At 42.0% G+C, this 27,537-nt stretch overlaps 1 protein-coding gene across 4 annotated transcripts in view; it reads right to left on the reverse strand.

Annotated features, from left to right (window-relative positions):
* Positions 1 to 3,291: 3,291 nt before the first annotated feature.
* GOLM1 (golgi membrane protein 1) overlaps positions 3,292 to 27,537 on the reverse strand; it is a 63,125-nt gene continuing 38,879 nt past the window's right edge. For 2 of the 4 annotated variants that reach the window (XM_088838080.1, XM_088838079.1), the window contains exons 4-10: positions 25,220 to 25,274; positions 21,633 to 21,735; positions 14,032 to 14,161; positions 11,302 to 11,461; positions 10,270 to 10,539; positions 8,571 to 8,684; positions 3,292 to 4,021 (exon numbers count right to left, since the gene is read on the reverse strand). In XM_088838080.1, the coding sequence (XP_088694206.1) occupies positions 3,945 to 4,021; positions 8,571 to 8,684; positions 10,270 to 10,539; positions 11,302 to 11,461; positions 14,032 to 14,161; positions 21,633 to 21,735; positions 25,220 to 25,274 (909 nt within the window). In that variant the 3' untranslated portion in view covers positions 3,292 to 3,944. The remainder of the gene's footprint in view (positions 4,022 to 8,570; positions 8,685 to 10,269; positions 10,540 to 11,301; positions 11,462 to 14,031; positions 14,162 to 21,632; positions 21,736 to 25,219; positions 25,275 to 27,537) is intronic. The other 2 variants (XM_088838081.1, XM_088838082.1) reach the window with 2 other exon arrangements.

Here is a 27,537-nt window from a genome sequence, read left to right on the forward strand (position 1 = left end):
CATTTGAGACACTTAATGGTGAGAACACAGGACACTAAGAATGCCAGGGGAGTTTTGAAGTAGGAACCTGGAGGTGGTAAGTTGGAGTCTGGTAGCCTTGCCCCTAAACGGTTTGCATCAGCTGAAGAAATTGGTTGCATTCACTTCAACTATAGAATTTTTTCTGTAGTCCTCTTCTAACAATGCCTTCTATTCTTTCCATTTAAAAAGAATGTATCAGCTTTTGGAGGACCACATAAAGTTGTTATGCAAAACTCTGAATTTCTAAACTACTGATAAGGTAAAGATGCAGTATCTGCAACCATCTGTGTAGAATTCAAACGTTTTAGGCCAAACCTTTAAGCTAAGCTTAAAGGAAAGTGTGGTGCTTTGTTTTGATCAGAGATTTGTCATCCATTGACTTCCAGAATAACTTTTGAATGAACCCATCTCAAAAAACCAGAGCAAGGATGTTATAGCATAATTGTCCTTCACAGGGAAAAAACTGGCAGCTGTGGACTGGTTGTTAAGGTCACAGAACTACTCTTTTAAATGATATTCAGATGTGAAATAATAATGTGGCTGCTTTTTTGGTGTGAGTTAAGACATTCAGGTGAAGGTTTGAGTTCTGGATAAAGGCAGACATGTTACATCGTACTGGAAGTTCCGCTGTCATTTTACTACAACTTTAAGAGAACCAAATTAGTAAAAAGCAAGCTCTAATATCAGGAGCTGCTCCACGAAGACTCTGGCTTACTTCTTAAAGACTGAGTTTTCATCCTCATTCTTACACGTCTATTGTAACATTCATTCTAAAAATGCATTTGTTCAGCTAAAGCTGTTTATGAAGGTTCTAAAAGGCAAAACTTCAGTTATATGAAAAATTAGGTTAGGTAGGGCCATATCTCTGATCACTCAGTCTTTATTTGAACTTTAGTCAAATTTACCAAGCACCCCTCGCAATATTAGACTCTCTGTAGGGATATGAAATGTAAGCCTGTGTCACTCAACTCAGGATTTTTATTCTACTTTAGAACATTTAATTTTATTCTAAGGAGTAAGGGTTTAAAAAAACAACAACAGGTATTTGTCTCAAGGTCTTGGTTTATAAAAAAAAGTCATTAAGTTTATATATAGTTTACAGATGAGAATGTTTCAAGTCATGTCTCCTTCCCAGAGATGAGTTTCACAGGCAAGTTCATCAAGCACAGTGCATGGGACGAGACCTACTTTTGAGTAATCCTGCAGTGTGCACATTACCAGAACCTTACAAATCAGCTGTTAAGAACAGTGGCTTAGTCCCTTAAGAAAGTGTTGCCCTCTGAGCTGAAATAGAACACAAACATTTAAATACACAAGATAAGCCATTTCCCCAACCTTCTAATACTAATATTTTCAAAATCTAAGATGACAATGTGAAAAAAAAATTAGTTTATAACTCAGAGTTAATGGAAACTTAAATTATATAGATTTTCAAATTCATTTCAAAGGCAAGTGTTAGAAGTTGGCTGAGTGTCCTATAAACTATCCTTAATCTATAATCATTAGTAAAGATTACCATTTCTATTAATGATTATTGTTATTAATCATTAATAAAGATTACCCTATAATCTTTTAGGCTAAAATACACAATGAGAATAGGCCAGTTTCCCCCTGGACCTTAAAAGACTCTGAAATTACAATTCTCTTCCACCATTCCAGGTTCTGTTATGAATAGATAACCACCTATAACCAAGTAAAACAATTATGCCCGTTATCAACCTAGTTATTTAATGACACCACACTGACTTAAACAGGGAATGTTGTTTCAGATTCCATCACACAAAGGTATGCTAGGTGAAATGATTAGATTATTCATGAAATCTAATCCAAAGGTGCTATGGCAATCTTCATCTGCAGGAAAAAAGATCAAATTAATCATCACTCCTTGTCTGCACACCATTTGAGAATGTAGAGGAGGGTGTGAATCAAACAGTTTATTAAAAATTAGACTAGCTGCTGATTTTAGATGAACCCAAAAGACCACGTTGTTTGATAATCTATTTGATGCTTATTACACAGGTTTTATTTTTTAAGTAAATAGCTATGGCATCTCTAGATTGTTCCTTGGAATAGTTGATCCCAAGGGAAGCCAACAGCAATAAAGCATGACTGCTTGAAGGTACACCTAAAGTACACACCTCCCGAACAAACAGCTGTCGGGTGCCTCTGTACAGGGAGATTAAATCATGATTATTTTTTATTTATATCGGCATCTCATTCCACAGAAAGGTTTAATTAATAAGACAAACGACCATCCTTAATCCACAGTTTACAAGCTGATTCCTTAGGGTTTCAACAACAGATGAAGGGAAAACTGAAAGCAGTTTTAAAACCTGAACAGTTTCATTTCTCAGCAACTCTAGGCACACTGATTAAACATGAGGTGAATAAAGGCTAATATGCAAGACATCAACCCTAAGACTGATTAAGACTTAGACACAGAGGGAGGCTGGACAAGGACCTAGATGAGTGTCTTAGAACAAAGCGACTTTCACACCCTTCAGTTGCCTTTTCTGGGTGGAAAGTTAAAATCTTAATTATTAGGTAGGAAAATACCACACAGCATTCAAGCTGGAAATCATAACCTGAATGCAGACCAGGCCCCGCCCCTCAGTGGCAGCTGGCTGCAAGGCAGGCATTCTGGCTGGGCCTGGAGAAGTTTCAGAAGTCCTCTGGCCCCCAGTCTCCTCTCTGTTAACCAGGGAGCTATGTCACATGACCTGAAGCCCCTGCACGTCAAGCCCTATGACTCAGAATGCTGATTTAATAAGCATCACCACCCACTTAACCCTGCAGGGAGCCTTTCTAAAGGTCACTAATGTGAGTCTGCCAGTCATTCACAAGTCTGACAAGAGCCTGTTTATTCGCAATGTTAAGAACCAACTCAAACCTGATGTCACTATTAAGCAAATTATTAGTCATTTTCAAATTAACTTTTGGTTTTTAAATCAGTTTGTGATATGGTCCTATACCACAAGGTACATGTGTAAACTGAAAAAGACAATTACTGCATTTTTTTTACTTTCTCAACTTTACAAATCTATATGCTGTGTATCTATCTCCATCATCAAATTTCTCTTCTCTTCTTCTAGCAGTGAAGTAGGCAGTGTGTCCGCAGCACACCCATCCACAGTGCTGTACTGCCCTCTCTGCCACATGTGCCCAGGGTCAGCCCTGCTTTGGCTCCTGTTGTGTCAGAAGTCTAATCCACACGTGGCTTTTCTTCATAATGCTTTGCCCACACATACTAAGCAAGGCAAGTATAGATCACAGGTATTCAAATTACAAGTCACTTAAAAGCATTTTGTACATTAATGACAAGGGTTATTGTACAAGTAGCAGTCTTTGAAAAAATCCTCACACAAAACACCTCTGTGTTTAGACTTGTTTAACACCGTTGATGTTTATGTTAACAGTCAGTGCTCTAGGCCACTGATTGTCAGAACCAGAAGTGAGCACGGAAGAATAAACCAAAAATCACTCAGTGCCGACTGCAGGGCTGGTTCCTGTCTCAGCACAGCACGTGGCGAAGAGAATGACTCCAGAGGGAACTGAAGACAAGGAGCTCTGCGAGTATGGGAGTCCCCTTCACATCAAAGGTTACACTTCACAATATGAATCCTGCTGTTGCCGTACTTGAAGGAGAACCTGTGTTCTATTTCTGGTGTTGATCTTCTTATGAAATACCTATTAGCCAACAAATTTCAATAATTTTGACATCTCAGTATAAACACTTCAAAAATACCTCTAAAACACTGTCTCAAAGACAATCTCATTTTCCTACATTGTAAATACAAACTAAAACTCCACAATAATCATCTTTAGATATTTTACTTAGTACATTTCACAGTATTCAATCCCTCGTGACTACTGTAGTGAACTCTGTTCGATTCTGACACAAAAGACTGTGATTCCAGTTTGATTCAGAGTGTGTGATTCCTCTTTTCACGTTGATCAAGTAAATTTATTGTGTCTCCTTTCTGATTTTCAGCGTTAAGAACTAAAAAGGAGAGAAAGAAAACAAAATGTTCTGATATTAAGAATTTTGAGACACCAGCCCCGGCAGGTTCCATTTGACTTCAGTGTCTATAGATAGGACTGTCTCCCAGGGTAACATGATAATCAAGGACAAGATAGCAAAAGAGTCCATATGCACAGCCAACAAGGTACCATGAACTGTGAAATAGTGAAATGATGTTCTACAAAATGGATAGTATGAAATGTACTCATACAATTTTTGACATGATCATGACCCTCATGCGCTGCATGAATCTGTTACTGCACCTCCAGCAGGAAGCACACTGCCTCCTAAAAGCCATTTGCAACTTAGGTTAGCTTTTGTGACTCCAAAGCTCTTCCTTTACAGAATTTATGTCAATATGTGGCTTCCACCCTCTTTATCCTACGACATCCAAAGGATGTAAAAAGACACATCACAAATATAACCTAAACCCAAGATCCTCATTTACAACTACTGCACATCTTAATGATTTTATTAAATGACTGTCTTAAGTTCTCTAATAAAGTTGGAACTAACGCCTTTTTCTTCTAATTTCCCTGGAGAAAAGCAGGGTCTGAAACCATCTTGATGACATAATTTTAAAATGACATTTCTTCAACTTAAAATTCTTTCTTAAAAGAGCTGACAGAACCATTTCTCTGCTTCACTAACCTCAATTTGTTTAGAAGCCTTAGGAGGTACAAGGTCAAATCCTTAGACGAACTCCTGGGTGTAAAGGATGAAAGATCCCAAGGCTTCATTGCAAAGTCACACATCTGACTTGTATTTGCTTAAAATTCTGACTCCTAACACGTTCATCTTTTGCATTAAAAATAATTAGCTAAAGAGTCTATGAGAATAATTTAAAAATGAACTTAAGACTTTATTTTAGAAACCCCAAGCAACTTTGTCAATTGTAGTAAGTGACATGCTGGATAAAATAAAAAAGATTTTTTAAGGATGCACTGCTAAATCAAACTGAACTTTCTTCCAAACAATCGGCCAAAACACTTAAAAAAATTTATCAGTGCTGTAAGTGATAAAGACAGAGGGTTCCAGGTTACAAGACACTACAGAGATATGATGATAAATGCAGTGTATGATCCTGGATTAGATCTTGAATCAGAAAGGGGTTATTAGTTGGACAATTCAAGAAGTCTGAATAATGTCTATACATAATAGCATTATGTGAATATTAAATGTCTTCATTTTAATAACTGTACTATGGTTACCTAAGATGTTAACACTTGGGTTACCTGGTTGAAGGTCTGTGGAAATTCTTACTAGTTTTAAGTTATTTCAAATGAAAAGTGAAAAAAAAAAACAAAACATTAAAATGCATTGCCTATGAACAACACTAACAGGAAGATAAAAAATGAAGTGGAAATTTTAGCAAATGAAGGTAATAAGCGTCAATGCCAGCTTTTGTCCTGAGGACTTTTGCTGAAGCCTGAAGACTCCAAGCTCCCCTCACAGCTTCAAAAGGCCCTAAACACGAGGGCTCCCCTCAAGGTGGGGAGTGAAGAAAGGGATGCCCATATAAAGGTTTTCAGATACTACAACTGGAAGACAAGGCATATGAAATAATGTTGACAGAGAAAAGATGTTTGAAAACATGAGCAAGGAATAAGGACCCATAAAGAATGGCCAAGTAAAAAGTTTAGAAATTAAAAAAGAACAGAGCAAAGAAGGCATAGATGAAAGAAAAGATTTTGAATTGGAAGGTATTCCTGAGGAAATTATTCTCAACACAGATCAGAGAAGCAGAAATGAAAAATATGAAAAAGAGGACATGAGACACGAATAGATTGAAAAGATCTAATACACTTCTAATCTGAATTCAAGGAGGAGCCAAAAAGGAAAGCAGCATTATTCAGAGGATGTTGGCTTGAACTTTCCAGAGAAAACAGACTGGCTAGATTTAAAAAAAAAAAAGCTCCAATACTTAGAACAATGTGGTACACTGTGAATCAAGAGAGAAACCAATAGAACAGAAATAGAAAATCCAAAAATCAGAACCAAGTACATATGAAAATCCAGTGTTTGATGATGGTAGCACCTCAAAGCACTGACTATGAGATGGTGATTTGAGATGGTGTTGGGCCAACTGCAAACACCTTTGGAAAAAAAACGACCCGTATCTCATGCCTATACACTTGAAAACATTTAAAGAGAGTCAAATGAATCGAGGTGTAAATTATGAAAGGAGAGGATTCTGGAAAGATGGCAGAAACAGTGGCATAGTTTTTGAATCTCTCAGAGTCCTTACATAAAGCAACTACTAAATTTAAAAACTGAAAACTAGAGACCATTTACAGCAAAACTAGCTGAGCAGGAGTCCTGCAGACCCCAAAATACAAGCAGTCAAAAATAATCCATGGACAGCAAACCATACACTCGCAGTGCCTGGAAAGAAAACAGAGGGAAACAATGGAGCCTCTGATGGACCCGAGAACAACAGAAACCCTAACAACCAACAGGTCACAGCAGAAAGCACCTGGGCCAGTGGGAGAGCTGCAGCTGGAAGGGGCAGTCTCTGCTACTCCTACAGCAGGTGACCACGGAGTGCCCATGGAAGACGAAGGAGCTGGTGGAGGTCCATGAAACACACTTGGCAGAGACTCCTCTTTGGGTTCTTCTCAGGTAAAGTCCCTCACAGAGAAAAGGCACTGTGTGCAGTGAAGCAGTGGCTAAGCAGGACAAGGGACAAAGGAACCAATGGTTCAGAGAGAAGTGGGGAAAACCTCACTGGCCAAAGAAGGTGGCACGATGTGAACTTCAGAAAAGATTATAAATGCAACTGAATGAAACCCATCAAAAAGGTTTAAAAGTTTATATTTTCAAATGGTCTCCTTCAAAAGGTCAAAGTTGTGAAAACTGGTAAAGAGAAAGAAGCATTTATCCTGCCTATGCTATATGAACAATACTATGACTTGTCTGTTTACAAAATATTTCAATTAACAAATGAAATAGGAATGGCTGAATTAATATACCACCTCCAGATATCATCTGGTGATCTGCATGAAATAGGGAGGAAAGAAGAACACACTAAACCAAACCATGAACAGAACCATGAAATACACAATCAGCACTCTCCAGACTGTGGTCAAACAGCAATGGCTGGCTGGATGAATGGATGGAAGGAAGGAAGGGAGAGAAGACTTGTAAATTGAGACTTAAACACATATCAAATATAAGAAAATGGGAAAGACTAAACTATGACATCCAAGGATGCCCACTTGGGTGATAAACCATAAAGAAATTCAAGAAAATGCCAAATGGAAAGGTGAGGACAGGTATTTCAGTACAGGGAGGGAAGGTGCTAGGATAGGACAGGAAGGGCAACAAAGAAGGAAATTCCTGAAGCCAAGTTCTGTTTCTTGAATTAGGAAGGCAGGGTGCAGTTACAAAATGTTTAACTTCTAACAACTCGTTTGTTTTGTGTGCTTTTCTGAATCTGATTTACTTCATAAAACCAAAAGAAAAATCTGAAATTATACTGAACAACAACAAAAATTGGGTGAATTCAACTCTAAATGAGAAAACTGACTCCATATCTGTAGGCAAGAAAAGACAAAAATTTTTGAAACTTTCACATGGCAAAAAACCATAACCCAAATCAAGATAAATTGCTAGGTAGTATGGGCAACCAACATCACAGATAAAGGCCAACCTCCCCAGCATATAAAGAACTCTTAAAAACTGAGAAAGAAACACCAAGAGTTTGATGGAAAAACGAACTTTAAGAAAGGAAACCTTGAGTCTACAGTGAAACTAAAACAAGGGAGAGAGAGTTATGTGTGCCTGTGTGTGCAAATGTATACACACTGGGGGTGAGGGAGTCCTTAAAGAATGACAGCTGATCAATGTGTGGAATGACCATCTAGACAATGGTTTTCAATGGACAGCAAAGTCACACCATTGCACAGCATCCCCCTCTCGATGACATGTTAGTTACACAGGGAAAATGGACCTTTGCAGCAGAGAGACCTCGTGGGTACCACCTTAACCAACGATCAGCCTGCCATCCCGTGCCTCCTGGTGTGAAGCTAGAAGAACACAACTGCAGCTATTTAAAAAAAATTCAACCAGAATCCAATCACAAGGAGACAAATCCAGAAACTGACCATACCACAGGCCTAGACTCTTCAAAAGTTCAAAATAACAGCAACACAAAGTAATACGGACTGCTACTATAAAAACTTGCCTGTGTACACATCACAGCATTTCGACTGGTGCTGTGAAATGATCATGCAGTGACCTACCATTCTGAAGGGAAATTCCTAAACTTCACTGAAGCGTATATGCACTGACCCGAGGGGCTGCTACTCATGTTCATGTATGCAGACTTCCTGAAAGGTCTTCATTGTGGCCTCCTGAAACTGTCACCTCTCTCCACTGCCCCTACACTCCAAGGCTTCTGGAGAAAACAGTCTTCTAATTAGGGGTTACTTACAACATTATTGTTGGGATTCAGTATACAGTCATACCAAAAGTGAAGGACCGCAAATCAGACACGAAAGGTGACCCCCCCACCACTGTTAATTACCATTTCTGTTTTTGTCATTCCCTGCAAGGGCTGCCTGCTTGTCTGTTTCAGATTCTGCCTCATTCTCATCCACGTTGTAGTCATCATCAGCTCCCAGTTTCTGCTGATTTCTCCCTGAAAAATTAGCATAGAGCCACAAAACATAAGCTACATCATTTCTCTCTCAAGGCCATGGGAACACCAGAGCCCAGGTGCTAGGGTTATCCCAACCCTGGTTTAACAATCAGCTCTTTTCGCTTCCTCTCAGGAAATGACAGGGACTCATGTGCTTGCTCCCAGTGCAAAGATCATGCAGGATTTCTCTACTAATGTATGCCCCACTCCAACTTGAAATCTATTTAAAATATGGTCCTAAATAAAGAGCTTCATTCCAGGCTGGAATCAGGGTAACTAATTCATCACACCAAAATTCCAGTTTTTTAAAGAGATAATCAACTCAACGTTAAAGGAAGGCATCATTATTTGGAATCAGGTTTCTGGTTAATGGAGACATCTACTTAAAATGGTTCACTGCCCTGAGAGAAGGAAATGGAGTGGTTATTGTGAGTCAAAGGGTAAAATTTTTCCATCAAACATACAGAATTAGCTCATTTATCACTGTATTCATCCCAAGAGAAGAGCAACCAGAAAAGATCAGGACAGGATGCAATCGAGACATACTCCGAGGGTTACTGTGAACATTTCATATCTGTATAAACAAGATCTTTTGTTTAAAAAGCATGCCTGGAAAAGTCAGCCCTAGCTCTATATCCTGCACTAACTGCCTGAAGAGGAAACAAAGCCGAGGCCTGTGAGCCGTGGAGGCCTGTGAGCCGTGTGGCTTTATCCTGCTAATCAGACCATTACAGCTGACCTTGAACAAGGTGTGACACACAGGCCCCCACAGCAGCTCAGGCCTACTGGCAGCTGTCACACCCTGTGACCAACTGCTGAGTGAGCTGAAACTTGAGTGCCACTCTGATCAGCCCCCTGAGTGTCCTTTTTTTTCTTTTTCCCTCCCCAGTTATTTAAAAGAAAACTTGTGAGAACACACTTCAGAAAATCGGGGTAACTTCTGCCAGTAAGTACTATCCCCACCTTCTGTCACTTCATCAGGCTTAGCTCACAGGGGTCTTCTAAGCACCCCTGGCTTAGCTAGGATTGAAATGTTTTCCGTCTTTCAGGGACCAAGATACATCCCAGAATATTCTGTGCATCTCAGTTTCCCACACTTTTCTTTAAAAAAGAGAAGTCAACCAAACCAGAAAGGTGAGATTCCCACGTCACTTTTCTGCAACGCTCAAATACGCAGGACCCTCCCTCTATCCGATCCTTCCATCTGTCCTTCCTTCCTCCTTCGGTTCACCAGGCACTGCCAGTGACACGGCAGGAGATGAAGTGACAGGGAAAACGTGTGGGGTCTGCCTGCCAGGAGACCTACGTGGACTCTACACTCAGCTCCCATCCAAGGTCTGCCACCTGGAAAGCCCCCTAGGCTCCCTGTGAATATGATTTCTACAAGTTCCAGTGCTAGGAGTGCCTGGCCCTTCTGTCTTGTCTCCTGCCTGACAATGGAACCAAACAAACAGAACAAACTACCAAATGGGCCCTGCTGGTTGGTCATCTTCATGGCTGTCCATTCGGCATTGGGAAGGACATGGAGGCGGCTAGTGCCTGGTGCAGAGCAGAGAGTGGGCAGCCCAGGGAGCCTCTCACCCACCTTCCCCGTCGGCATCCTGCCCCTCCTCCTGTCCATCGCGGATGACGAGCTGGTCCCGTTCAGGGCCCTCCGCCTCTTGATTCTCCTGGCTGGCCAGCAGGGCGGCTGGGACCTGTGGGATTTGGCCCAGCTCTCCGGGTTCTCCATTGTCTTTTCCGCCCACTTGTCTGTCTCCTTCCACGGCCTGTTCTCGACCTGGCTCCTTCGGCAGCGCCAGGCTGTCCCTCTGAAGCTCCTCCTCGCTGACGACCTGAATCTCCTTGGTTTCCTCTGTGCATAGGACACAGTTCGCTGTGACCTCACCGTACAAAACAAATTCCTCAGACCACTCAATTCCCAGAGCCTTCCCAAGGACTGTGGATGGACGGGGTAGCCAATCATGTATGCCGTGGCCTAGCAGATGGCATCACTGACTCAATGGACATGAGTTTGAGCAAACTCAGGGAGAGACAGTGAAAGACCTATTGTGCAGCAGTCCATGGGGTTGCAAAGAATTGGACAAAACTGAGCAACTTAACAGCAGCAGACTTCAAGGTTCTCTGTGCCTGGAGTATATCTTCAGAACCACGAGAAAGAAGAAATGGTTTAGAAAACAAATCCAGACCAAGTTATCTGGATTGAGCACATCCTGCAAGTGGAGGAGGCTGTAATGCCAGGCTTATCTGATCGTCCTACTTGAGACCCAGAACCTGGGAGCCAGTGACAGCCACCCAGGACTCCGCCACGTCCCCTTAACTAAAACAGTCCCACCACTATCCTGAATAAAGGCACACCTAGACCTTCCTTTACCAAGTTGCCAAAGAACGAGGAAGTTTACACGGGTGAGACATCAGGAAGGCAGATGAAAGCCCTGTGGCCCCGAGTCCAGGTGCCCAGAGAGAATCTCACTGCTACCTGCAGCCCCACTACTGGACTCCCCACAAGCAGTGCGCTCTGCGTATCTGTATGGACTGGGGGGCAGGAGTGGCTGCTGTGTTTTTTGCTGGCACAGAGGGCCCTGAAGACAGCATATCACTGGCAAGCTTCACTTACCTTTCTCACCTTGTCTCTTCAAATCGAAAGCCACCTCGGAGCTAGGGGCTGGTGTCTGGGGCTCACTGTGGCTGGGCACGTTTCCTCTTGCTTCTGGCACCTCTGCCTGGGGTGGGCCTGCCTCCTGCGGCCTGGGCTGGGGCTCACTGGGGGCTCGGGGCTGAAACAGGAACACAGGTGGTCAGGGCAGCAGCTCTGTGACCATGAACCTTCAACAACCCTGAGCAACGCAATGGACCACTGCATCCTTCTGATGAACAGGAACATGGAAACCCTGACTAATGCCATGCCCTACCCTGGTCATGCCCTCAGTTCAGTTCAGTTCAATCACTCAGTCGTGTCCGACTCCCTGCGACCCCATGAATCACAGCACGCCAGGCCTCCCTGTCCATCACCAACTCCCAGAGTTCACTCAAACTCATGTCCTTAGAGTCGGTGATGCCATCCAGCCATCTCATTCTCTGTCGTCCCCTTCTCCTCCCTACCACCTGGCATAAAGCAGAGATCTGAGCTTGGGCCCATATCTCCCAGAAAAAAAAACTTTCAATAATGGATTAACAGGTAGGCAGAAGATCAACAAGGAAAGAAAAGGCTTGAACAACATGACAAACCACCCAAGCAGACATCTATAGAGACCCAACCCAACAAGAGCAAAACACACACAAATGTGTATTCTTCTCAAGTGCACATGGACTGCTTTCCAGGACAGACAGATGCTAGGCCACAAAACAAATCTCAACAAATGTTAAATGACTGAAATCATACAATCATACAATCACAACGGAATGAAATTATAAATCAGTAACAGAATGAAGCTTTTTGAGAAATTCACAAATATCTGGAAATTAGACAACACACCAGTGGGTCAAAGAAATCACAAGGAAAACTAGAAAATTCCTTGAGAAAAATTAAAATGAAAACACAACACACCAAACTTATGGAAGGCAACTAAAGCAGTGCTTAAAGGGAAATTTTCAGGCCTATCTCAAGAAAAAAGATCTCATATCAATAACCTAATCTCCCACCTTAAGACACTTGAAAAAAGAAGAAAAAACGAAACCTAAAGCAAGGAAGGATATAATAAAGATTAGAATAGGAAATAATGACATATGTAAAAGAAAAACAAAGAAAATCAACGAAACCAAAAGTTAGTTCCTTGAAAGCTGAACAAATTTGACAAGCTTTAGCTAGATTAACTAAAAACAATTTCAAATTACTAACATCAAAAAGAGGATAACACTACCAACCCTTACACAAATAAAAAACTGAATTATAAGGAAATACTAAGAACTGTTTGCCAACAAGTTTGATAACTTAGCTAAAACAGACAAGTTCCTAGGAAGACACATACTACCAAAACTCATTCAAGAAGTAGAAAATCTGAGCAGATTGTAATGAGAGACTGAAGTACTAATTTACAAATTTCCCCCATAAAAGCCCAGTTTCAAACGGCTCAGTTGCAAAATGGACAAAGGATATAATTTACAATTTCTCCAAAGAGAAATTACAGTCAACAAAGCATACATGAAAAGATACTCAATATCATCCACTATTGGGAAATGCAAATCAAAGCCACATTGAGATAGCACTCCACACCTACTAGAATGGTTATAATGAAAAAGACAAATGTAATAACAAGAGTTGGCAAGGATGTGTATCCTCACCAACTGTTGGTAGAATGTAGAAGGGTACGATCACCTTCTGAAATAGTATGGCAGTTTCTCAATACACTGTGGAGAGTTTCCACACAATCCAACAATTCCACTTCTAGGTAAATACCTAAAAGTAATGAAAGCCTATATTCACACAAAAACGTGTGCATGAGCATTCACAGCAGCAGTATTCATAGTAGCCAAAGAGAGGAAATAACCCAAATGCCCATCAACTGACACATAACTAAACAAAATACAGTACAGTCATGCAATGGAATATTATTCAGCCATATAAAGGAAGGAAGTATTCATACATGCTACAACACGGATGAATCCTGAAAGCTATATGAAAGTAACTGATAAATGTTACTGTCTGTCATAAATAAATGTCACACATAAATGTCCAAATAAGGCAAGTCTGTAAGACAGAAACTAGATCACAGCTCATCTAAGGCTCCAGGAACTGGAAGTAAAAGGGGAGTGAGCTAATGGGTAGAGGATTTCTTTTAGGAGTTATGAAAATGTTCTAAAATTGACTGTGATGATGACTGCATTACAGTGTGATGATGGTGACGTCCCACTTGTGAATATATTAAAACCACTGAACTGTAAATATTACATAGGTGACTCTATGGTAGGTGAAATATATCTCAATAAAATGGCTGTATTTAAAACGAAGATCCCCCAGAAGGCTTTGAGCAGCACTTCAATAGGCTGTGCTTACACAGGAGGCAGCCTGACAGCATGGCTCAGATCAGCTCCATCACTGACCGGTACGCTGACCTTGGGACAGTATTTGACCACCGCCATGGGCCTCCGAGTCCTCAAAACAGGAAAACAAAAACAACCCTCTCTCAGGGTGGCTGTGAGCTTTAAATGAAGCAATCTCCATACAGCCTGGAGCACAGAGGCTGGGTTCAGAGGCCAGCATACTCAGTCAGAGACCCTACACCCTGGGACCAGGCTGTTGTGTCTCAAGGAACTAGAGCAAACCAGACAGCAGATAAAGGAACAGGATGCCTGAAGAGAGGGCAGGAAGACCTTTGGGAGATCCCTGGCAGAAAAAGCCCAGGATTACCTGCTGGCTTTGGTCCTTCTGTTCATTTAGATCGCGCGAAGGCATGGCCTCATTTCCTCTCCTGGTAACTTCTTCTATTCTCTCTTCACACTGCTCCTTCACCTCTTTCATCTGACTGATGCACTGGTTCCTGTGAAGGTGGAAGAAAGCAAAAGAAAGGACAGCTGTTCAGAGACACTATTTAAGTTTGGCCCTGCTGTGGCGGTGAAATCCAATTCCCAGACAGACACAGCTCATTTCTTTCTTGCTTCTTGCACTTCATCTGAAGGAGACACTGAGTCAGGGCAACAGTATGTTTCAGTTATTAAATGACGTGAAAACGGGAGTCAACTGAAACTTCCAAAAAATATGTCATATTGCTCTAAAATAAATGAACTTACTTGGTTAAAAAAATTTTTTTTAATATAATCTGTTGCATAATTTAAAAAAATGCAATCTTTGTCCCCAACTATCGGCACAGAGCTCCTACAACCCTTGGAATTTTCTGAGTAACAGTGTCTTCTATACATAGTGAGCCCCTGCACACCATACCCGAGTTTATGCCAAGGAGCTGACTTACTGAGAGGAGCCCACACAGCTTCAGGATGGGGACTGGCGGCCACGGGAGCAACTGTATAATGAGAGGGTTGGAGCTTACAGCCCCATTTTCTAGGAAGGAGGGAGAGACTGGAGATTGAGTTCAATCATATGGCCATTCAACCAGTCATGCCTATGTAATAAAACCTCAGATAAGCACCCTAGATCATGAGGCTTGGCAAGCTTCCCAAGAGTCCCAGAGGTGGTGACCATCTCTGTGAACCAGTAAGGAGGCAACCCAACTCTAACAAAAGTCCCTGCCTAACCCCTACTTCCACCCTAGGCCTTGCCTCATGAGTCCCTACCACTCAGCTCTTGCTAAGTTGTATCCTTTAAAAGAAAACTGCAATTGTAAGCACAGAACCCTAAGTTCTGTGAGTTCTCAAGAATTATTGATCCTGAGGGGGTTGTAGGAAGCCCTGAATTTGTAGCTAGCCAGGCAAAAGGTACATGTGGCCTAGGGCCACCAAGAACTTATGGCTAGCATCCAAAGGAGGGGCAGTCCTGTGGGACTGAGCCCCGTAACGTGGAGTTTGTGCTAACTCTTGGTGGTGTCAAAACTGGATTGGATTTCCATTTGGGGAAGAAGGAAGAGATGTATTTTTCACTGTTCCTCCACTAAGCACAGCTAGAACTCTGGACATTATATTTTAAACAAACAGAAGAAGACTCTGAAAGATGGAGTGAGGAAGGCTGGTTAGGGACCTCAGGATCTAGAAGAATACAGTGGTGTCCCTGGACAGTACATGGAAATGCTACATTTCCACACCACTCTGACACTAACAAGGTCCCCCTCCCTCTCCCCAGGCAGTGATGTCACATCAGTGAAGAGCCGGGCTTTCACCATCAACTGCTTAGAGGTGTCAAAGATAATTCATCTTATCAAGAACCAGGAAGATCTTAAATTGAATGAAGAGAAACAACCAACAGATACCAAACCAACATGAAAGAGAAGTTGAAATGATCTGACAAAGATTTTAAAGCGGTCACTTCATTAAAAATGTTTCTCTGAGTAATTAAAACATGCCTGGAACAAATGAAAAATTTAATAGCTTCATCAAAGAAGTAGAAAGTCTCAGCAAAGAAGAGATTATAAAGAAGAACCAAATGGAAACTTAATGCAATAACTAAAATGTTAAAACTCAGAGTAGGTAAAGAACCAATGAACTGGAAGATACAACAATAGACATTACCCAATCTAAACACAGAGAGGAGACAGACTGAGGGAAGAAAAAGGACAAAGCTTCATGGACCTAACATTCACATCATCAGAATCTGTGTAAAAGGCTTTCTCAGCAGGTCCACATAACTAGTCACTTTCACACTGGTCCTTACGATACTACTCTAAACTTGCTACCCTCCATGACTATATGTCACTATCCGCTCCACCCAGGTCACTCTGAGTTTGCCAGGTTCTTTCTCTCCTAATTATCTCTTCTTCCTTCTCAGCTCCTTATTGCTTAGGACTCAATTCTAAATAGCCTCTCCTAAGAAGTCTTTTTTGGAGGGGTAACAGACAAGCATTTATGAAAATGATCTAGGTTAAAAAACAACATTTAAAGAGACAGGTACCTTCAAAAAGTATGTAAGTTAGTTTCAGGTTGGGCCAGGTGAAACAAAAAGGCCAAAAGATAGCAGTTTATATTTTCCTCACATAAAAGTAGATCAGGGTTAGTATGGCAGCTTAGAGTCATCACAAATGCAGGTTTCTCTTTTGGTTTTAAAATCCTAGCATTGATTTCTATCCCCCATGATTACCTCATGACCCAGGATGGCTACAAGTAGTCCAGCCATCTTGTGTGAAACCCAGGCAGGAAGGAGGAGAAAAGGTAAAGAAAAGGGATGTGCACTGAACTATCCTCATATTCAGAAGTCTTCCTGTAAGTCCCACCCCACAATTTCCTTTCCCCGCTGGCCAGAACTTAGTCACCTGGCCATACCTAACTGCAAGGAGGGACTAGAAATGTAGTATTTTTCTGGTAAAAAGATAAATGGATGGGTAAGTACTGACCAGTCTTTGCCACTGAGAGCTTCACAATGTTTTGAGTTACAAAACACTGATGAAATAATCGAAGTGTCCCAGGTTAAGAACACAACCAACTACATACTATTATGTTAATTTACATGGATTAGAGTTGAAGACAGCAGTACAAATTTATGTTTAATTTAAATACAGATAGACACATATAGAAATGATTTATCAATATATAACACAAGTTAGTATACACACATATATATCTTTTTGCTCCATCATCTGAGAGGACCTAGTAGCAATGATATCCCAGATCTTGGTTTCTAAAACACCATTCTCCAATAAGGAGAACAAGGACTCCTTGGAGATATGGTTGACTGGATGATTCTAGGATGGGCCAAGAAATATATGAAAATAAGTCTGAAGCATCTTTTGGTGCCAGATTATAAAAAAGTAATTTAAAAGGGGGGTGGGAAGACAAACCCAGAATATCACAAATATGTCAACTGGATAAAGGAACTAACTCAAAAAGTTCCCAATGGCCAAAGCTGGAAAAATTTAAGAAAAATAAATAAATTAGTATTGGATTGTAACCTAAAGTATAAAATAAACATCCACTAATCCATACTGATATCAATCATTAGACAAACAAGAAGAGTGACATCTCCTGTGCAGGAAAATTCCAGACAACTTCATGCGGACACTACACCCTTAGGGAAGTGGAGCATAATTTCCCAATCTTTAAGCATAGTGAATTTCTTCCAAAGATTACAACATAAAAGGAGAAAAAACAGAGTAACTTTACAATGATAAAAAACCTGATAAACATTGCCTCAATCAGATGCTCAACAGTGCTAAGTCATACTGATGCATGTATCTTTGATGTGAAGCCATGAGAATGGCATTTCACCTCAAATGGCCTTCCCCTCAAAATGGGTTGCCCTTGTTTCACCATAAGAAAAAACATGAGATACATCCCAACTGAAGGACATTCTACAAAATACCTGGACAGCACTCCTCAAAACTATCAAGATCATAAAAAAATAAGTAAAGCCTGACAAAACATGATAAATACAGCATAATTACCACACTCTCTACTTGGCATATAAGAAAAAACCTATAAATGAGCCATGCCATGATCTGTGTGCCTTATTATTAGTGAATCTCAGTTTTCATGCTGACATGTTAGACTCCTTTTGTATTATGTAAATCCAGGAAGTAATTACATAAGCTTGGATTAAAACAACTATGCAACTTGTTAAGTTGTATAAGGATTAAAACAACTATGCAACTTGTTAAGGTGTATAAGACTTGTGGACTTTGCTAATTTAATAATGCCACTTGTAAAGTTAGGTTACACCTAATTAAACAAATAAATTCTTGAAAGTTAAAAAAAAGTAAAGCCTGAGAAACGATCACAGCCAAGAGAAGCCTAGGGGAAGATAACAGATCAATGTAATGTATACCTGGAACAGAAAAAGGACAAAACTGGGGAAAAACTGAAGAAACACTGAGTAGAGATGAACTTCAAGATAAAAATAAGGCATATACATTGGGTAATCAATCGTGACAGGTACTTCATACTAACATAAAATGTGAACAGGAATCTGGTGTGGGTTGTACAGGAGCTTCCTGTACTGTCTCTACAATAAGACTGTAAATCTAAAGCTGTTCAAAACTTTTAAATTTATTTTTAAAAATTAAAAATTGAATTGGAGAACATCCAACTGGTGTCAGAAAGTTATTATTGGGACATACAACCTAATTCAGCCTGAACTCCCAATTAGATATTTCAAGACATCACTTCAGCTTCCTGCCTGGAATTTATTTTACGAATATTTCAAGTGTCAGAGCTATAAAGTAATTGAATTACCCACTTGTATAAATAAGAAAGCCAGAAATAACCAAAGTAGGTGAGGGTATGGAGAAAAGGGAACCCTTGTACCCCATTGGAGAAGGAAATGGCAACCCACTCCAGTATTCTTGCCTGGAGAATCCCATGGACAACAAGCCTGGTGGGCTACAGTCCACGGGGTCACAGAGAGTCAGATATGACTGAGTGACTAACACTCGTACCCTATTGGTGAGAATATAAATTGGTACAACCACTACAGAAAACAGCATGGTGGTTTCTCAAAAAACTAAAAAGAGAACTACATATGACCAATTTTACAGAAAAAAACAAAACCATCATTTCAAAAAGACACACGCACCCCAACGTTCACAGCAGCATTATTTACAATTGCCAAGATATGGAAGCAACCTAAGTGTCCATAAATAGATGAGATAAAAAAGTGTGATACATATATGTGTGTGCGCGCACACACAGGAATACTGCTTAATAATTTAAAAAAAAGAAATTTTATCATCTTCAGCATATGGATGGACTTGGAGGGCATTATGCTAACTGAAATCAGTCAGAGAAAGACAAATACTGTATGATACCACTTCTATGTTGAATCTAAGAAATACAACAAGCTGCTGAATATAACAAAAAGAAGCAGACTCACAGATATAAACTAGTTACCAATGGGGAGAGGGAAAGGCAGAGGGGAAATATAGGAGAAATACAGTGGGGAGAGAGAGGTACAAACTATTGGGTACAGATAGAGGTATATATTGCACAACACAGGAAATCTAGCCATTATTTTGTAATAACTATAAATGGAAACAGTATTGGATTATAATCCAATCCTACAATTATAAAAATTGTATAATTTTTTTAATTTAAAATTATTCCCAGTATAAAAATACAGAAAATACCAAAGAGAGAGATAAGAATGTGAGGATTCCAGGAGTAGTTTTGTTATACATTTGTTTGGAGTTTCAGACAGAGAAGCAAGGGAGAATGGGGTCAGAAAGCACTGTAAGACAGAATGGCTGGAAATTATTCAGACTTGATAAAAAAGAAAAAAAGATCTCAACAGACTTGAAAAAATAAGTATTTCCCCCCCAAAGAGATAGCAATTAAATAAATACATATACACATACATACAAATAAGGAAGCTAGGAGGTGATCAGACCGACACTGACCAGGGTCACAAAGACAGAAAGAGGTAAAGCTGAACCAGAACCCAGACGTGGGCCTCTGACTGAGCAGAGCTCTCCATCCCTGGCTGCCTCTTTGGAGCTGCAGGTATTTCAGAGCCAAGTGCAACTGTACTCAACCTCTTAACTCTTGTAACAACCCTTTAGTTCAAAGGATTTACTGGGTCTCAGAGTGCCACATACAGAAGGGCATCAGAACTGCAGGAAAAAAAGGGAAGACAGAGCATCTGACCTTGGACAGCAATACAGAGATCAAGGAAAGACCTGGCGAAACATTCATGGAAATAAAATTCTCATGAACATGCAAGCCACAAGAGGTGGACAACAAACAAAAAGATGTCTGTGTAAGGAAAGAACAAAATATGTGCAATTCATTGTGATCAAACAACCTCCCAGAAGCTCAGGATTGGCAATGAGCAGATGCACAGCCATTTCCAAACCTGTAAATCTACAAAAGGGAAATACTGCTTTCACATGCTCTCAGCCCTTCCAAAATCAAGTACAAAGAGCCTTGCACTAGATTATGGCATCTGGTCCCATCACTTCATGGCAAACAGAAGGGGAAAACACAGAAGCAGTGTTGGGCTTCCAAAATCACTAAGGACAGTGACTGCAGCCATGAAATAGACGCTTGCTCCTCGGAAGGAAAGCTATGACAAACTTAGACAATGTATTAAAAAGATAAACACCACTTTGCCGACAAAGGTCTGTATAGTCAAAGCTATGGTTTTTCCAGTGGTCATGCATGGATGTAAGAGTCAGACCACTGAAGAGGGTCGAGCACCGAAGAACTGATGCTTTCAAATTGTGGTGCTGGAGAAGACTCTAGAGAGCTCCCTTGACTGCATGGAAAGCAAACCAGTCAATCCTAAAGGAAATCAACCCTGAATATTCATTGGAAGGACTGATGCTGAAGCTCCAATACTTTGGCCACCTGATGCGAAGAGTTGACTCATTAGAAAAGACCCTGATGCTGGGAAAGATTAAAGGCAAAAGGAGAAGGGAGCAGCAGAGGAGGAGATGGTTGGATAGTATCACTAACTCCATGGACATGAATTGGAGCAAACTCTGGGAGATAGCAGAGGACAGAGCAGCCTAGAATGCTACAGTTCACGAGGTCACAAAGAATCAGACACAACTTAGCGAACTGAACAATAACAACACATCAAAGAATAAAGAGGGCTGGGGTCATGGGCTAGCTGGTTGTCTCTGAATCCCAAATTTCCTGTGTCTGGGGTATACTCTTTCTATGAAGGAAAAGGGAGAGAAAAATAGACTACAACTTTATTCTCTACCCTCTAAATTGGTTTTTACTATCTTACTAAGGGGTTTAGCCAAACTTTTTAAATGTTTATTGTTTTGACCACAAAAGTACTCTGATATGTATAAGTATAGCGTTTTTGTATGCTACTAAAGTCATTAGCTTGAAACAGACTGTCCTAACTATATACTGGAGATCTAATGTACGGCATGGTAACTACAGTTAATAATGCATGTTATACTTGCAATTTGCTAGATCTTAAGTGTTCTCACCATACACATAAAGACAGGGGATTATGGAAGATTGTGGGCATCATTTCACAATGTACAGGTATATCAAAATATCATGCTTTTATGTCTTAAATACATACAATGATTATTTGTCAATCCTAACTCAATAAAGTTAAAAAAACCCTCCATTCTCACTGCAAAAATTTGGAAAGACACTTAAAAGCCTTAAGAAAACAAAATGTCCACAATACCAATGCCAAGTGATAAATTACATGAATATCATACCAAACTCCTTAAAGTCTATGACTTTGACTTAGGGCACATCTGAGCACTTTTGGAACACATTTTTAAAGGCTTTTGATTACTGATTTAACTAGTACACCTGCACTTTATAGAGTTCTCAGTTATGTATTTTATGGTTATGGAGTTAGTCATTTCCTGCTAAGGAGAACTGCCCTCTTGCACGATGGCTAACAGCCCCTGAGCGGCGCACACTTGATGTGGACAAACTTACAGGTCGTAGGAGAACTTCCTCTCCAGGTTGGTCTGGTTCTTCTGAAACTGGAGGACATCCTGTTGCAGCCTGCCATAATTCTTCTGCAGGGCCTTTAACTGGTCTAAACCAAGAGGAGCACACGAAATGACTGGGGTCGCCGGCACGGCCATCCTGAGCACAGCAGACACACCAACACCCACCGTGGGAACACAGGGGCCGGGGCACCAAGAGAACAGGAGGGGAAAGAGGAAGCGATGAGGGCAGGGCCCCACCCCCGGCATCCCCCACTCCCGGCATCCCCCACCCTGATCCGGGAAGCAGCCCAGAAGGTGCATGATCCTATAGGAACCAGCACCCTGATTCCTTCCCGCACATCTCTCCTAAATGTCCGTTTGACCTCCAACCCTTACAATGAACCAGTAGGTCCTACCGCCTGCTTCCCTCCTGGACATCATAACCCTGAACTGCTCACAATGCTGCTCTCAGCAGCTCCATATCTTTCAGTCTGAAAAATCTATTTCAACACCTGGTCAGACAAGCAGCCTCTCCTACGTAACCCCTCCACCCCCCATCCTCAGCCACCAGGATAACCTGCCAGTATCCTTCTCCTGTTATTTGCTGACAGCCCAGTTATTCTCTGAGGCCTCCTGTGCACTCAGTCACCCAACCCTCCTGTTTGGGAAAAAACAGCTTTCTTTGAGGAAATCCATCAGCTCCATGGCTGCAGCCCTGGCTTGTAAAAGCTCTGCAGAAAAAGCAGCAGCTCACCGACCAACAACCAAGTTGGGGGCAGAAGGAAAAAGTGCCACCAGAATGGGCTGAGGGCAGCGATGAGGGCCTGGGACACAGCCCTGGACAGACACCTGAGCTCCCCCAAGGTCTGTCATCACAGTTCTAGACCTACAAGGTTCTTGGGGAGAGGGGAGATGGGTGTGTCAGGGGGAGTGGTTTAAAATGTTTAAAAAGTGAAAGACACCCTGAACTGCTCTACTCACTGCAACATGGCTCCATCTCAAAAGCATTTATTTATATGACAGGCTTGAAAAGACAAAACTACGGAAATAGAGACTGTTTCCCTGGGTGCCTGAGGCTGAAGTGAGGGCGGCGGGGAGGAATTCCTGGAATGGGACATGAGCTATGTCTTAACTTTACGTCAAAATACACTGATAGGGACACTATAAAGGGTGAACTTTATTGTGCATAAATTATACTTCAATAAACCTAACCTAAAAAAATAAATTTCAAAATAAATAATTAAATAAATTTCCTATCAAACCAAACCTAGGACGATGGAATACTACTCAGCAATAAAAAGGAATGGACTATTTACTGCAGCCCCAACAGCATGGATGAATTTCAAGATAATTATGCTGAGTGAAGAAGGTTCATAAAAAAGGGTATTTGCCATCTGATTCCATATATATAAAATCATAAAAATTACAGACTAATCTAAGAAAGAGTGGCTCAGAGGTTAAAGCGTCTGCCTCCAATGCGGGAGACCCGGGTTCGATCCCTGGGTCGGGAAGATCCCCTGGAGAAGGAAACGGTAACCCACTCCAGTATTCTTGCCTGGAGAATCCCATGGACGGAGAAGCCTGGTAGGCTACAGTCCACGGGGTCGCATAGAGTCGGACACGACTGAGCGACGGAACGGAACGGAATCTAAGAAAGCAGATCAGACAGGGCCTGGGGAGGACGATCAAGGGGCACAAAGAAGCTTCGTGGGGTGATAGATATGTTCACTGTGTTGATGCTGTGGTGGTTTCCTGAAGAGCCACTTATGTCAAAACTAGTGGGACTGCACTTTAAATATGTGCAGGGAACTTCTGGTGGTCCAGTGGTCAAGAATCCACCTTCCAATGCAGGGGACGCAGGTGCGGTCTCCAGTCGAGGAACCAAGACACCACAGGCCATGGGGCTAAGTCCATGTGCCACAACCAGAGAGACCTTGCATGCTATAGCAAAGATCCAGTACAGTCAGATAATTAAATATGTGTAGTTTATTACACGTAAATTACAGCTGATTAAAGCTGTTCAAAATACTAAGTATAAGACAGGCTGCAGGATGCATGCCATACTTGAGGACAGACCAGCAGGTCATCAACTCTGAGAAACCCTGGCAGTCAACTAACCCATTTAACTTAGTGTAACTCTGCATTTTCCTCTATTAATATTCTTAGACGCTGGTTTGGAATTAGAATTCTCGACCAGCACTGATGAAAAGGACTATAATATAAGCCACACATATCATTTAAAATTCCCTAGAACCACATTTTTAAAAAGTAAATGAAACCAGGTGAAATTAATTTTAATAATATATTTCATTTAACCCACCAGATCCAAAATATGATCGTGGCAACACAGTATTAATGTTAAAAAAAATGAATGAGACATTTTATACTCTTTTTTTTTTAAACACTAAGTCTTTGAAACCTGGTGTGTATTTTACAGTTATAGCACATCTCAATTCATATAAAGAGGAACTGGGACTTCTTGATCTGAATTTAGATTTCATAACATATACAGTTAAAATAATAGTGGTATAAGTGAGTTGTCCCAAAGATACTTAAGCTTCCCAATAACTTAGTCAAGTATCAGTTTTAAACTGCAGAAAAGGAAACAAAAATTAAAACTCCAGCTCTTCTGTCCTATGAGCCGCATCACAAATGTTTACTGCCCATATGAGTCCCACATAGTGGCTCTCAGGGCTACTATTCTGGAGCCCAGTTCTGTATGGACCTTCCCATCTTAGAAGTGGAAACTGAGGCTGAAGGCGCTGAGTTTCCTAACTAGGGGCACAGGCGAGACCAGGGTCAGGTCAAGGATCACAGGACCCAGGGCTCCCTTCACCAGGCAGTAAGGCTGCAATGGACCCTCTGGCCCCTCTGGTCACACCACACCGACGGGCTCACCCCATCTCCACCTTCTCCACTGCTGTGGAAGAGCCCAAAGAAAAACAAACTCTGGCTGCCAAACTGAGTGAGAGCAGCAAAGACACGCAATTAAATTGGGCTGTATCACTTTTATATAAATTTCAAGAAGAAAATCTGAATTCAGGATGACCCAATGAAAAGAGAGCATACGTATATCATATATACATAATATGTATATATATAAAACAGATGACACATGTATCATATATACATTTCTTAATGTATCACAAAATGAGTATCTGAAATCTCGTAACAATTTGCAGTGTATTCAGTAACACTGTAAAAAGGTAAAGAGATACAGTTGGCAAAAAGAATAAAGATTACTCAATTACTCCAGCACTACCCATCATTAGGGCTTCCCTGGTGGCTCAGTTGGTAAAGAATGTGCCTGCAACGCAGGAGACCTGGGTTCGATCCCTAGGTCAGCAAAATCCCCTGGAGAAGGGAATGGCTACCCATTCCAGTATTCTTGCCTATAGAATCCCACGGACACAGGAGCCTGGCGGGCTACAGTCGATGGCGTTGCAAAGAGTCGGACATTATTAAGCAACTAACACTTTCACTTTCTACCCATCACCAGATTTCGATAAGAGACTCCAGAATAGGACTGAGGAAAGGTGGGTTTTTCCTAACAAACCTGACATCTGGGGTAAAGTGGGGAGTGGAACTCACCTTGCAAGGTTTTGATGAGCCTCTCACCTGTGGTGATGTTATTCACTAAAACGGCCTGCAAAGAAGATAAACATATAAAATGAAACACTGACAACCTGACAACTTAGAAGAGCCCTGAAAAGATGTGACTGTGGAAGAAAGGCTGGGGAGTAGCCCCTGCCCCCTCAACCCTGATATGAACCTGGATGCCTGGGGAGGAGCAGTACCAGTGTCCCAGCACCAGCCTGCAGCCCAGGCTAGGGTGGGCAGCTCCTCTGGCTGTCTCCACTCCATGCCCCCAGAAACAGCAACCCCACAGTAACTGTGGTCTTTCTCTGGAGGAATCCAAGAACAATCCAGGTCCGTCTCAACCAGAAGTTAAAGTGGCTGGGGCAGGTGTTTGGCAACCACTCTACCTGCCTGATAGTCAAAGCTATGGTTTTTCCAGTAGTCATGTATGGATGTGAGAGTTGTACCATAAAGGAGGCTGAGTGGCGAGGAACTGATGCTTTTGAACTGTGGTGTTGGAGAAGACTCTTGACAGTCCCTGGACTGCAAGAAGATGAAACCAGTCAACCCTAAAGGAAATCAACCCTGAATACTCATTGGAGGGACTGATACCTGAAGCTCCAATACTTTGGCCACCTGATGTGAAGAGCCGACTCACTGGAAAAGACTGTGATGCGGGGAAAGACCGAAGGCAAAAGGAGAAGAAGGCAGCAGAGGATGGGACAGCATCACCAACTCAACAGACATGAATTGAGCCAACTCCAGGAAATGGTGAAGGACAGGGAGGCCTGGCGTGCCACAGTCCAGGAGATGGCAAAGAATCGAACACGACTGAGCGACTGAACCACCACCACCACCTGTGAAGCCTCCTGAGCCTTTCTAACTTCCAACATTCCTCCTTCCATCCAGACTGCAAGCTCAGGAATGGAGGGGGTCACCCCCAGCTAGCTACATTACATTGGGAATGCCCACAGCAGAGGACAAAGAAGCAGCGGAGGCCTCAGGAAAACAATGAAAAACACAAAAAAGTAAGAAACGTGATCGCAGGGCTCAGTGTAACCAGCAGCCTGTACATAGGCACAGAGTCACCACCAGGTGCCAGGAGGCCCCAGGGCGCTCCACACCCTCAGCCCTGTGACCCTCACAGCTGTGTGAGGAGGCAAAACACAATCCCACTGTGGGGGATAGGAAACTGAGGCACAGGTGGCTTTAGAGACTCGATGTCACGTGGCCTTCTCAACAGCAAACAGGCAGAGCCCAAGTGCAAGCCTGGCAGGCCTGCCCCAGAGATGAAGCTCTTCCTCATGCACGCCTGCCAAACCGGGATCTGACCCCAGGACTGCGATCCAGTGACAAATGGGGATCCAAACCCCATCCGGACAGTGATCCAGTGATCCAGCAACTGTACCCGGTGCTATACCCTGAAGGAGAAGTGACATCAAACACCAGCATGCATCACACAGGTAAGCGATGTTTTGTACACGGAGCTAAGTACTGGGCCACAACATGAAAGCTTCTTACTGTGTCATAATCAACAAAGTCTGTCAACCTGCTGACTGTTACCTGGAGACCGGCTTCTGCCCCATTCCTGGGTAGAGGAGGACAATGATGCCCTCCCGGTGCCCTTCTGTGCTTCCATTCCCTATTGGCTCTCTCTGTCCAGCCCTCAGTCTTTCTTTGTCCTGGACTTGGCTTTCTAGAGGAAGGTGTTTATGAATACAGGGATGCACACCTAGAAACAAAATCTGGCCAAACAATTCTGGTGTTTATTTCAGGAGGTCTGGCATAACAGGAAACAAGTCACAGTGATACCCTCTGTACAATTACTCTCTCAGGGAGCGAACATCACAACCATGGCCCATGAACTTCCATGTGGGCCAGCGGGGGGTCGTATTCACACAGCTCATAGCTCTTGCTACTCTCAGAAAAGGCTTGCACATGTTCTATTAAAATGGCAAAAGATGGCCCCAAGACCCAGCAGTCCCACTTCGAGGTATATACTCAGAAGAACACAAAGCAGGATCCTGAAGAGATACCTGCATCCATGTTCACAGCAGCACCACTCACAATAGTCAAGAACTGAAGCAACCGAGGTGTCCCTCAACGGATGAATGGATAAAGGAAATGCAACATATACAAACAATGGAATAGTACAGAGCCTTTAAAAAGAAAGAATGTCACAAGCTACAACATGTGCGAACCTTTGAGGACATGCTAAGCCCGTGACTAAGTACAGACACTGCAGAGAACAGCATGGAAATTTCTTTAAAAACTAGAAATAGAAATACCACACCACCTGGCAATCCCACTCATGGGCATGTATCTGGAGA

This window comes from Moschus berezovskii, chromosome 7 (assembly GCF_049115385.1).
Source record: "Moschus berezovskii isolate FMDL1 chromosome 7, NW_MosBer_1.0, whole genome shotgun sequence".
NCBI classification, from domain to species: domain Eukaryota; kingdom Metazoa; phylum Chordata; class Mammalia; order Artiodactyla; family Moschidae; genus Moschus; species Moschus berezovskii.